The sequence below is a fragment of the Nyctereutes procyonoides genome, unplaced genomic scaffold, assembly GCF_905146905.1.
Source record: "Nyctereutes procyonoides isolate TBG_1078 unplaced genomic scaffold, NYPRO_anot_genome, whole genome shotgun sequence".
In the NCBI taxonomy this organism is placed as follows: domain Eukaryota; kingdom Metazoa; phylum Chordata; class Mammalia; order Carnivora; family Canidae; genus Nyctereutes; species Nyctereutes procyonoides.
The window spans coordinates 14,823,241-14,836,683 of record NW_026575082.1 but is presented as its reverse complement, the minus strand read 5'-3'; the positions used below and the strand labels follow the sequence as shown (position 1 = coordinate 14,836,683).

The 13,443-nt window shown below is 41.9% G+C and overlaps 1 protein-coding gene across 2 annotated transcripts in view; it reads left to right on the top strand.

Moving 5' to 3' along the window:
* LOC129514536 (cadherin-20) overlaps positions 1–13,443 on the top strand; it is a 205,170-nt gene that overhangs the window by 181,739 nt on the left and 9,988 nt on the right. For both annotated transcript variants that reach the window (XM_055333180.1, XM_055333181.1), the window contains exons 8-10: positions 1,983–2,119; positions 7,792–7,913; positions 12,931–13,048. In XM_055333180.1, the coding sequence (XP_055189155.1) occupies positions 1,983–2,119; positions 7,792–7,913; positions 12,931–13,048 (377 nt within the window). The remainder of the gene's footprint in view (positions 1–1,982; positions 2,120–7,791; positions 7,914–12,930; positions 13,049–13,443) is intronic.

The following is a 13,443-nucleotide window of genomic DNA, read 5'->3' as shown; positions in this document are numbered from 1 at the left end:
TCTGTGTTTATATATGTATATATACCTACACACTTGTTCATATTTGGGGATTTTTTTTAAGATTTTATTTATTCATGAGAGACACAGAAAGAGAGAGGCAGAGACACAGGCCAAGGGAGAAGCAGGCTCCCTGCAAGGAGCCCGATATGGGACTCGATCCTGGTTCCTGGGATTACTCCCTGGGCCAAAGGCAGATGCTCAACCTCTGAGCCACCCAGGCATCCCAGTTGTTCATATTTGAAACAAAAGTTGTACCATCAATATTTACCCTTACTGCATGTGACAGTCTGGCATGCATATGTTGCATTTCATTTTCTTTCAACGCTAGTCATAACCTACCATATTGATTTCATAACCTGCAATTTAAAAAATAATGCACTAAAGAAACTTCTTACTCCCATCAAAATGACAGTTTCCTAGTTTCAACAACTTTAACATATAGGCTGCAATCCCTGACAACTTTAAATAGAATTTTGAACCCAATATGTTATAGTAGTTTTATATGCACGTATATAAACATGTTACCCCTGCAAATTATTAGCTGTTTAACTGTACAAAAGTGACTTCTCTTAGTTTTCTTTTCTGCTTACTGAGATAATATCTACCTCTTAGAGATTTTATAACAATTTTAAAAAGAAGCTATAAAACATCTGGTATTCCACAAATGGCAACTATTATAATTACTGGATGTTACCAAGGACTACACAGATTCTCAAGAATGGTTCTCAATCATGGCTACATACCATGGAGGATTTTAAACATACAGATGCCTGAATCTCCCTCCACACTTACTGAATCTCCCAAAATGGGGACCAGGTGAGAGAACACAGAGAGTTAGACTGCCAAATTAGATTCAACAGGAACTGTGGCTCTTACCCAGTGCCCAAAATAAATAATGACTCAAAGGATACAGACAACAGCAAAGTATGAGGCAAGCATTCTGTCCCTGGAGAGATCTAAAATCATCAGGTAAACATCCTTCTTTTCCTGTGTAAGGATGCATGTTGGACCATATTGAACATGAAAGATACAAGCAGTGAAGGACACCGCCTGAACAAAAAAGGAGCCATTTTGGTTATGGAACATCTGCTTTTTATACCCCATTAATTACATGGCTCACATGATATTTTCCAGCAAGCTGTACCCCATAAATTCATAAATTCCAAGTTTATTTACATTAAGCAACCTAGTCAAACCTGGTTCATCCTGCTAAAAATATTCCATGGATAAAAGGACTCTTTAGCTAATAAATACCATTACTGTTTGCCAGCAGGTCAGTCATTAGCACATTTACAAAGAACCCGATGGAAATCTTTCCTTCTCAATAGGTGATATGAATTACAAGGATCAGAACCACTGAACTATACCTTTTCCATTTCCAATCTAACATTTCAAAACTTAAAGGAATACGTTTTTGTTTTTTTTTTAAGATTTTATTTATTTATTCATGAGAGAAACAGAGAGAGAGAGAGGCAGAGACACAAGCAGAGGGAGAAGCAGGCTCCATGCAGGGAGCCTGATGTGAGACTCGATCCTGGGTCTCCAGGATCACACCCTGGGCTGAAGGCGGCGCTAAACTGCTGAGCCACCGGGGCTGCCCTACAATTTGTTTTGAACTAAGACATGTAGGGGTTGATATTCAGAATATCTCAAAAGCCTCAGGGCAGTATTAAGCTGTAAACAGCTGGAATTAATCTTTAATTGGTTTAAAACTTCCCCAAGGATTTGGCATCCTGTTTTATTTCATTTTATGAATGAGGAAATTCAAGCAGTAATAGTTTGTTTGTGTTCGTGTTTTTTAGAGGGTTTTTATTGGGGGACTGTTTCTGGACATGATAAAACAGCAAATGTGGTCTTCCAAGTGTCCTTAACTCAGAACTAGCTGAGCCATGTTTCACGTAGTATGCACTCAGTTCTCTCATGTAATATGCCGTGGTACAGTTATTCAAATAAAACAGTGTACTTAATCTGTGTTTCTGCAGATATTCCATAGACAGAAGCAGTGACCCTGGAAGATTCTTCTATGTTGACATTACAACAGGTGCCCTGATGACTGCAAGACCCCTTGATAGGGAGGAGTTTTCTTGGCATAATATCACTGTCCTTGCTATGGAAATGAGTAAGTAACACAATAAATTGGTCTCTGTCATGTGACAAAATATAAGCATTGTAGACTGTGGAAGTTTCTAGAGCTATTATATTCTTTATGGGAAGAAACACAGATTATGGTTTATGCAAGTGAGTGAATGCATTTAGTTCAGATACTTACCAACTCCTATATACCTAGTTCTGTGCTAGAAATTAAAAAAAAAAAACACTGTGCAAAAATAGCACCTTTAAATCAAGGTGCTAGACTTCTATATGAAGAAAGGGACAATTCCTGAGAAATCTAAGAGGTTTTCAATCTTTAATAAGATTGGGAATGCACAAATAGTATTCTCAAGGAGCAAGAACTCCTGTCCCCTCCAAGGGTCCTTCTAGCTGAACTAAGAATCAAATTGACATGAGACAGATTAACAAAAGAAAAGCAAATGTAACATGCATACATAAAAGGAATCCACACGGACATAAAAATTCCAAAGATAGGCAAAATGAAGTATACATGTCAGGCCGAACTATGAAGGAGGGGGTAGGAGTTTGGGAGTTTCCAAGGGCCGAAATGCATTTCACAGGACGGTAAGAGCAGATGTTTGATAATCGGAGGTTTGGGGCAGCCCAGGTGGCTCAGCGGCTTGGTGCCGCCTTCAGCCCAGGGCATGATCCTGGAGACCCGGGATCGAGTCCCACGTCAGGCTCCCTGCATAGAGCCTGCTTCTGTCTCTGCCTGTGTCTCTGCCTCTCTCTCTCTCTCTCTCTCTCTCTCTCTGTGTGTGTGTGTGTGTGTGTCTCATGAATAAATAAATAAAACCTTAAAAAAAATTGGAGGTTTGCCCTATCATACAGATGAGTCCACTCAGATAAAAATTTTCCTGTTAATAACTCTTATTTTGGGGAGGGGAAAAAAAACAATCTAGATTCTTCTGTGTGGGTTAAGGGAATGACGGAAGTTTCTCTTGAACCCTCAGGGGCTCAAGTGCCTTCAGCTTAAATAATCTGCATGCCAAAGTGTCAAATGTGGGGGAGAGACCCATTCTGTATAGGACATTACTGCTGGATGAAAGAAAGCACTTACATCACCCTCACCACACACATGCATACACACAAACATGAATACAAAAATTTGAGACATCTTACACTAAAAAGAAGATTTATGAACATAAAAATAGAATGGAAAACTACTAAAAACTAGATAACATATTTATTATAAACTGCACAAAAATTAGATTACTCACTACTACATTCAGTTTTTCATAACAGTGATGGTTAAGGGTTCAGGGAAATGCAGACCCCAATGTACTGGCACAACTATGTACAGTCATTCAGGAGGGCAACTGGGCAATTAAGCTTTTGTATTAAGATTCTCCAATATAGGAGGGGGAGGGGCAAGATGGCGGAAGAGCAGGGTCCCCAAATCGCCTGTCCCCACCAAATTACCTAGATAACCTTCAAACCATCCTGAAAATTTACGAATTCGGCCTGAGATGTAAAGAGAGACCAGCTGGAATGCTACAGTGAGAAGAGTCCGCGCTTCTATCAAGGTAGGAAGACGGGGAAAAAGAGATAAAGGAACAAAAGGCCTCCGAGGGGGAGGGGCCCCGGAGGAGCCGGGCTGAGGCCGGGGCGAGTGTCCCCAGGACAGGAGAGCCCCGTCCCGGAGGAGCAGGAGCTGCACCAACCTTCCCGGGCGGGCGGAAAGGGGCTCGCAGGGAGTTAGAGCAGGACCCAGGAGAGCGGGGATGCCCTCAGGCTCCCTGGGACACTAACAGACACCTGCGAGCGCAGGAGAGTGCTCCGAGCTCCCTAAGGGCTGCAGCGCGCACGGCGGGACCCACCGGAGCAGCTCGGAGGGGCTCGGGAGCGGCTCCAGGGAGGGAGCTGCAGGGCGGGAGCGCGAATCCACCAGGCAGGCCCCGGAGCACAGGGCGCCGGGACACAGCCCAGGATCCGGCCTCCCCCGGGACAGGCATTCCTGCGGAGGCTAAATCCAGGCTTCCAGAGTTGCCATAGCAACTGCTGCTGTTCCTCCTGGGGCCCCACGGGGGTAAACAACCCCCGCTGAGCCCGGCAGCAGGCAGGGGCAGAGCAGCTCCCCCAAGTGCTAACATCTGAAAATCAGCACAGCAGGCCCCTCCCCCAGAAGACCAGCTGGACGGACCAGTGATACTCCCCCGTGTTCCAATACAACTTGTTTCTGGCCACTCTGCACTGAGCAAAATGACTAGAAGGAAAACCTCACCTCAAAAGAAAGAATCAGAAACAGCCCTCTCTCCCACAGAGTTACAAAATCTGGATTACACTTCAATGTCAGAAAGCCAATTCAGAAGCACTATTCTACAGCTACTGGTGGCTCTAGAAAAAAGCATTAAGGCCTCACGAGACTTCATGACTGCAGAATTTAGATCCAATCAGGCAGAAGTTAAAAATCAATTGAATGAGATGCAATCCAAACTAGAAGTCCTAACGACGAGGGTTAACGAGGTGGAAGAACGAGTGAGTGACATAGAAGACAAGTTAATGGCGAAGAGGGAAACTGAGGAAAAAAGAGACAATCAATTAAGGGACCATGAAGACAGATTAAGGCAAATAAATGACAGTCTAAGGAAGAAAAACCTACGTTTAATTGGGGTTCCCGAGGGCGCCGAAAGGGCCAGAGGACCAGAATATGTATTTGAACAAATCCTAGCTGAAAACTTTCCCAATCTGGGAAGGGAAACAGGCATTCAGATCCAGGAAATAGAGAGATCCCCCCCTAAAATCAATAAAAACCGTTCAACACCTCGACATTTAATAGTGAAGCTTGCAAATTCCAAAGATAAAGAGAAGATCCTTAAAGCAGCAAGAGACAAGAAATCCCTGACTTTTATGGGGAGGAGTATTAGGGTAACAGCAGACCTCTCCACAGAGACGTGGCAGGCCAGAAAGGGCTGGCAGGATATATTCAGGGTCCTAAATGAGAAGAACATGCAACCAAGAATACTTTATCCAGCAAGGCTCTCATTCAAAATGGAAGGAGAGATAAAGAGCTTCCAAGACAGGCAGGAACTGAAAGAATATGTGACCTCCAAACCAGCTCTGCAAGAAATTTTAAGGGGGACTCTTAAAACTCCCCTTTAAGAAGAAGTTCAGTGGAACAATCCACAAAAACAAGGACTAAATAGATATCATGGTGACACTAAACTCATATCTGTCAATAGTAACTCTGAACGTGAATGGGCTTAATGACCCCATCAAAAGGCGCAGGGTTTCAGACTGGATAAAAAAGCAGGACCCATCTATTTGCTGTCTACAAGAGACTCATTTTAGACAGAAGGACACCTACAACCTGAAAATAAAAGGTTGGAGAACCATTTACCATTCAAATGGTTCTCAAAATATACCCTAAAAACTATAGAACACTTCTGAAAGAAATTGAGGAAGACACAAAGAGATGGAAAAATATTCCATGCTCATGGATTGGCAGAATTAATATTGTGAAAATGTCAATGTTACCCAGGGCAATTTACACGTATAATGCAATCCCTATCAAAATACCATGGACTTTCTTCAGAGACTTAGAACAAATTATTTTAAAATTTGTGTGGAATCAGAAAAGACCCCAAACAGCCAGGGGAATTTTAAAAAAAGAAAACCATATCTGGGGGCATCACAATGCCAGATTTCAGGTTGTACTACAAAGCTGTGTTCATCAAGACAGTGTGGTACTGGCACAAAAACAGACATATAGATCAATGGAACAGAACAGAGAACCCAGAAGTGGACCCTGAACTTTATGGTCAACTAATATACGATAAAGGAGGAAAGACGATCCACTGGAAGAAAGACAGTCTCTTCAATAAATGGTGCTGGGAAATTGGACATCCACATGCAGAAGAATGAAACTGGACCACTCTCTAGCACCATACACAAAGATAAACTCAAAATAGATGAAAGATCTAAATGTGAGACAAGATTCCATCAAAATCCCAGAGGAGAACTCAGGCAACACCCTTTTTGAACTTGGCCATAGTAACCGGAGAAGGACAAACAGTGTATGTTCTCATTCATTTGGGGAATATGAATAATAGTGAAAGGGAATATAAGGGAAGGGAGAAGAAATGTGTGAGAAATATCAGAAAGGGAGACAGAACATAAAGACTTCTAACTCTGGGAAATGAACTAGGGGTGGTGGAGGGGGAGGAGGGCGGGGGGTGGGGGTGAATGGGTGACGGGCACTGAGGGGTACACTTGACGGGATGAGCACTGGGTGTTATTCTGTATGTTGGTAAATTGAACACCAATAAAAATTAATTTATAAAATAAAAAAAAAGATTCTCCAATATATTTATTCATACTCTTCTTCTCAAGAACCCTGCTTCTAATAACTATCTTAAGGAAATAATCATAGATGTCAACAAAGATCTATGTACCAAAATATTTACTGCAGTGCAATTTTTACATAGGGGGAAAAATAGGAATTACCTAAATGTCTAATAATAGGGGTCTGCCTAAGTAAATTGTTACAACCATACAATAAAATGAGACTATCAATCAGATATTAATATACATGTTTTCGAAGTGTATTTGAATGATATAGGATGATACTGCCCTAAAATATTAAAGTTTTAAATCCAACTTTTTAATTTTGCTTAGTTGCAATGCATGTGTGTCTGTGTGTGTCTCCCATATTTTTGGATATATGTAATAGTACATATATAATTGATATCTCTGGTGGTAGGTTTGGGGATCATATATACCTTGACATTTTTGGAGGATTTTCATTATTCCTTCTATAAACAAGTACCACAGTTATAACAGAAAAAAATTAAATAGGTCAGCACTTTGGTAACCAGGCAATAGAAATATTTAAGGGGAAAACATAGGAGAGCATAGATATTTCTGGGAAAGAAAAGATACATAAAGAAAAAATAAATCAGAAGAATAAGGCATTCTGAGATTTTATAAAATTATTTACTAGGAATAATTTCTGTGTCTTACAATTTCTATTTTATCTTCTTGGGATGTGGCCAAAACAAAAAAGGACAGGAGGGGCCCTCCAGGGGCTGTGAAATTGTCCTTGTGTGGCAATGCCAAACAAAAGACAGACCAAAAGACACATTTCCTCATGAGTGACTATGAGTAACTTCTCCTGCCTGAGCCAAAGATATAGATTGGGTGTGTGTTTGATCCCATAATATCTTCTTAGTCCCTAGGCAAAAATAAATGTGCAGTGTTACCTGTATTCCTGTGAATAACTTGAAATCTTCTGAAATATAATTCAAAGAACTGATTATTCCACAGGAATAAAGCCAAGCAATGCCACACAGTATGCATCCGACTAGAAATGGGCTGTTTTCAAGCCCAGAATACAGAACTGACCTATCTTTAATTTCAGAACCTGAAGTGTGAGCCAAGTGAGAGATTCAAACCCTCTTTTGAAGATGTATTTTGTGACACCTGCCCCCTCCCAAGTCATACTCGCCTCATCCTCCTGACATCACACCCTGACACACACCTCATTCTGCACATGCACCTTGTGTTACTCGACTGCACTCTTACCAGGCAGCACATGCATCCTGTTTCTCTTGCCATTTTCGTGTTCTTTATCCATTCCTTTAAAAAACCAAAGTGACAAGGTAAATACCTATTCCAGCAAAGAACCGCTTTCTTATACCACTGAACCCTCACCTTTGGTTTTCTCTGTGTTCTCTTTAGACAATCCTTCCCAGGTTGGAAGTGTTTCCGTCACAATCAAAGTCTTAGATGTGAATGACAATGCTCCAGAATTCCCCAGATTCTATGAAGCTTTTGTGTGTGAAAATGCCAAAGCCGGGCAGGTAAGGCAGTCGGGAGGTGTACACATTGGTTAACCTCCAACATTCAGAAATTACTGCTACAGATAACCAAATTTGCCATCAAAGAAGTTTAGACTTCAGGAACTAACAGTTCATGAAAGACTCCCTGATTTTTGTGTGGCATGTTGCAGTTTATTTGTTAGGACAACCATGGGGAGCCCCCATTACATTTTATGACCTCAACAATGCTTTGGTGGTAGCTTCATTCATAGGCTAACCTGAAGTTATCTACCCATCTTGTAACTGAACTGTACAGTACCAACTGCAGGAATATGTGCTCTGGGTCCTGGGAGTGAGGGACCATGAAGATCAGAAAACTCTTTTCCTCAGTTCAGCACTAATACCTAAAAATACTTGCAGTAAGGAAGGTTTATTTTTTATATCTTCCCACCTCCTTTTCTTAACTTCTGACAACAGGTAACTTGTTTAAGGACTGCCTATCCTATTCTCAGAATGCTTTGTTACCCAGAATACTTACTCACTCCTTCCTCAATTAAAAGACATTTCCTAATGTTGCTCGTGTCAGGTCAATTTTAATAGAAAAGGAATCTGAAGGAAAAATATTCTATTAATTTGAAATAACCACAGTTCTATAATATGCAGAGACATATTTGTACATGTTTTCAAGTATGCTCTTAAATGTAAATGAATAATGTGGTTGATCAAATTCCAAGTGGTGTAACTCAGAACTCTGCCTGGAGTGGCCATGTATTCATGCATACTCTGGGCTGCTGCCTACCCTGTGTCTACTCTTCCACACATCAGAGTATAAGCCTTGTCTTGTTTCTGCTCCTGCTTTTGTAAGATGCTTTCTTCTCTACCTATGACCCAACAGATCCCCTCACAGTCCTAATTTCTTCCCAAAGGATACTCTGTGGTCCTATTGATTCTGGTGCTAAGGCAAATGGGTCAGGATAGGTTTAATCTGGAAGTCATGAGTCTATGCAGTGCATATCTATAACGCAAGGATTTGTGCTTTGGTAATTCAGGTAGATTTTGCTTTCAGTTCTCTGAACATGACATCTTGCTGCAAAGAGACTAGTTAATACAACCAAACGTTATACTAGCATCCTGTACTCAGCAAAGATTAACACATCTTCACCATGCTAGCTTGGTCAAAAGAAAAAGTGATTCACATCAGCCACAGAAAGAAAAAAAAAAAGTCCTATAATGATTCTGATCTAAATCATCTCATCTACTGATTCTTGAAACTCAGTACAATGGTCTATAACACTCCTAAAAAATTTTTTTCAGCAAGTCTGGGACAATTCTACTTCCACATCTGTTGAATTTCTAGGAAGACCTAAAACATTATACAGCTAATAAAAGTTACAATGCTGACTTTACTGTGTAAGAAATGATCTGTGTTATTATAAGAAAGAAGGTATAAAAACTACATGTACATACTTGCAGTTATATAAAATTATGGCTACTTGTGAACAAAGACTGGTGGCGGCAGGATATAAAAACAGCAATAGTTACTGTGTTATGGTAGTTGAGGGTTGTTTTTTTTTTTTTATTTGAGAGAGTGTGAAGAGAGAGAGAGAGAACACAAGCAGAGGGTGGTGGAGAGCAGACTCCCTGCTGAGCAATGTGAGGCTCAATCCCAGGATCCTGGGATCAAAGGCAGATGTTTAACCAACAGAACCACCCAGGCACCCCAATGGTAGCTGAGTTCTGAGTGAGGGTGTTTGCACCTTTCTTTCAATAATTTCTCTTTTATATTAGAAAAAAATTTCATATTTATTATATAAAGAATAACATAAAATTGTGTTTTATAAGACTTCATTAAAACAAATATATATGACAGAGCTAATTATTAATCTGCATGATAAAGAAGGTGATAAGCAGCACATTAATCAGACTTCCTCTCCTCCAGGAAATGAAGCACTTACTTTCTTAAACATCTTCAGAATAGAAGTTGCATTCTGACAGGTCAATAGCACTTTACCTCTCTTGGAGATTTTTTTTATTTTTTTCTTTTTTTAAGTTTTTATTTTATTTTATTTGAGAGAAGGAGGGAGATGAGAGAGAACATGAGGTGGGGGTCAGGGGGCAGTTGGTCAGGGAGAGGGAGAAACAGGCTCCCCGCTGAGCAGGAAGCCCAATGCAGGGCTATATGCCAGGACCCGGGGATCATGATCTGAGCCAAAGACATTTAACAGACTGAGGCACCCAGGCACCCTGCGTTTTTTAAAGATTTTATTTATTATTTAGAGAGAGAGAGAGCACGCACACATGCATGAGTGAGAAAGAGAGGGAGAGGGAAAGAGAGCATCTCAAGCTGACTCCCTGCCGAGCCAGAAGCCCAACTCAGGGCTCAATCTCACAACCCCAAGATCATGACTGGGGCCGACACCAAGAGTCAGACACTCAACCAACTGAGCCACCCAGGTGCCCCTAATCACCTCTCTTATTTTTGGAGCACAAACACACATCTCCTGTTCTACATTTCTGTTCTATACTTCTAAATACATCTTTCTTTTTTATTTATTCATTTGAGAGAAAAAGACAGGTACAAGCAGAGTGGGGGGGGGGGGTTGGTTGGGAAAGGGACAAGCAGACTGCACTGAGCACAGAACCCAACACAGGGCTCAATCTCAGGAACCCAAGAGCCAATTGGACGCTCAACTGACTGAGCCACCCAGGCACCCCTCTAAATACATCTTCTAATGACAGTCCTTTGAAACACAGTTTGTGACTTAAAGTTCAGGTCATGCGCCACAAGTCTGTCACATTTATCATCTTTAGCCCAAGATACTAAAAACCCTACCCCTTGAGTTTGGCTCTGGGACATGTTTCAAACATTTTCAAAAGCACACTACTCAGTAGGCACACCTGGTTTATAACGTATCAGGCCTCCTTGTGTTAAATGTGTCAGATACTGTTGTCAGCTGTGTGCCTGTCAAGTCAGGATATGTGCTCTCCTCCTAGCAAGAAGCCATGAAGGAGACCCATAAAGAAATCAGACATTACCTAGCAATGGCTGAAGGCACAATGAAACCAGTTGAGCAGAATATTGCATGGCAAATGGGACTGAGAATAAAATCTGACTTGCCAGGAGACTGGACAGCAGGAAAGCAGGCCACTGTATTCCCAACAACCAAATTTTGTCTTTATGTGTCTGGCACTGTAGGCAAGATGGAAAGTATAGGATCTGTCCCAGCAGGGATGGGGTAGTGGGGTGGTAAGGTGGCCCTCGTGTGTAAGCAGTACTGACACCAGGCTGTGGGGCAAGTTCATGTTTAGTGTTCTATCAACCCCTCTCTTTTATACAACTCCATTTTCCCAACTTTTAGATTCAACAGAGGCCAGGTGCCAGTTGGGCTCACCAGAAGACATAACCAGAAGTGGAGTTCTGGCATAAGATGTTTATTGAGGAATGCCCTTGGGACCCAATGCCTGTAGAAAAGGACTTTTGCAGGACAAAGCAATATGAGCAGTCCAGCTATGACACAGACCCACTAACAAGCCGTGGGTGACTTCAGAGAGTTCTCAAATTAGAGTTTTTGCAAGTTGAGATGGGATGCCTGAGCCTTTTACTATTTCATCAGTCACTGGATGTGGGTTGCCCTGGAAGGATGTGGTAAATGTGGCTAGGTGACTCTCAGCAAATGAGGCAGTCCTCGAAGAGACAAGTAAAGGCTGAGGCATCAAGCCCTTTACTGAAGGGGGATCTGAGCAACACAGTGTCCACCACCAGACACTCCCTGACTGGGAGCCTCCCTCTCTGTTATTTAATGTTCAGTATACTGAGGGGTAGCATTACCTCTCTTAATTTACAAATGAAAAAGTAAAAACTAAACGAGCCTACCCGCCCTCCAACTGACCCTTGATGTTCTGGGTTCTACCCTGCTTTTAACAGCAGGAATGTCAAGTCTACAGGGTCAGGCCCAAGAGGGGGTAGGAGGTGTCTGTGCTATTGGTTGGCAGAGGAGGAAACATAGAGGAAGGTGAGCACCCTCTGAACTCTTTTTTCATATCCTTCCCAGCTGGCCAGCTAACTTTTTAATGGTGTATATTGCACTGCTTTCTTCAGCAGTTTTTTGTTTTGTTTTGTTTTTTGAGATAGCACATGCGTACACAGGGGTGGGGCAGAAAAGGAGAGAGAATCTTAAGCAGGCTCCATACTCAGCACAGAGCCCAACATGGGGCTCCTATCTCACAACCCTAACACTATGACCTGAGCCAAAATCAACAGTTGGGATACTAAACCCACGAGCCACCAAGGTCCACCTTCAACAGCTTTTATATCATGGCCTTCATAACCCTCATGGCAAACTACTACTTTGAACAGCACTGTGGAAAAGGCAAAGCTTGGGCCAAATAGCTCCAGAGAAAGCCATCCTTTCTTTTGTTCTCCTCACCACCCCGTAAGCTCTGCTTCTGACTCTAGTCTGTTCCATATTTCCCACCGTAGGTCTTGGGCTGTATACCATTCTTAATACTCCTTCCAGGCAACAAAAAACAACAGCCCTGTGACCTATCCCCTTCCATCTGTATTCCATTAACCTGACACAGATATTGATGTGTCTACTTCTCTTCTACGTATTGGTCATTTTTAAATAGGAGTTTCTCAAAGATAGCAAATTGACCCTGAAACATTAACCCAAATGATGAGGTTAAGTAGGTGAGATGAGAAAATGAAATACTGGCAGACAAGCAGGACCCTGTGGCATCCCATAGTTCTTTTAGCCCGTCTTCTATTTAGATTGCTTAACAATGGTGTTGGTGTGAGAATTGGTTATGTTGATGCTTAGCCCCGGACCATACTCAGGTAAAATTCACCATGTGCCTGTCAGTATACTCAGGCCCAACAATGAAGACCAAATTCCAGCCTGAGTTGGGTGATGGCACAGATACTTTCCAGGTAAGTCTCAGGATGTCCTTCTCATTAGGAAAAACAATACACTGTGGGACTCCGGGGTTTAGGGTCTCACTGGGCCCTGATGATTTTTCTTTTGACTCTGATGCACATGAATTCATTTCACTCCCACAGCTGATCCAGACAGTGAGTGCAGTGGACCAAGATGACCCACACAACGGTCAGCACTTCCACTACAGCTTGGCTCCTGAGGCTGCGAACAACCCCAACTTCACTGTTAGGGACAACCAAGGTAATCAGAAGGATAGGACTACCGATGCTTTCCTATTGCACCTGAGCTGGATACTTTTGGTTACTGTACCATGCAAACTGTATCAAAGGCTCTTTAGTAGCAGTAAAGACATTAATGCTAATTTGTAGCATCTTTACAAGTTTTGTTTAAACAGATCAAAGACAAAGAATGTCCTTTTCGGATTCCGAAAAATGTTTTTAGAGTTGGCTCTGTGTGAGACACTGCACCAGGCACACAGGCAAAAGCCTTCCTTCATTCCCACAGACAACAGCCATGTCTGTATGTTCTGTAACTATGAGAAGAATCAGAAAAATGACAGAAATTGAATTAGATAAAGAGAAAAACCTGAAGGAACATTTCTGAGCAAGCATCAAAGGGGATAACAGTGAAAAGCT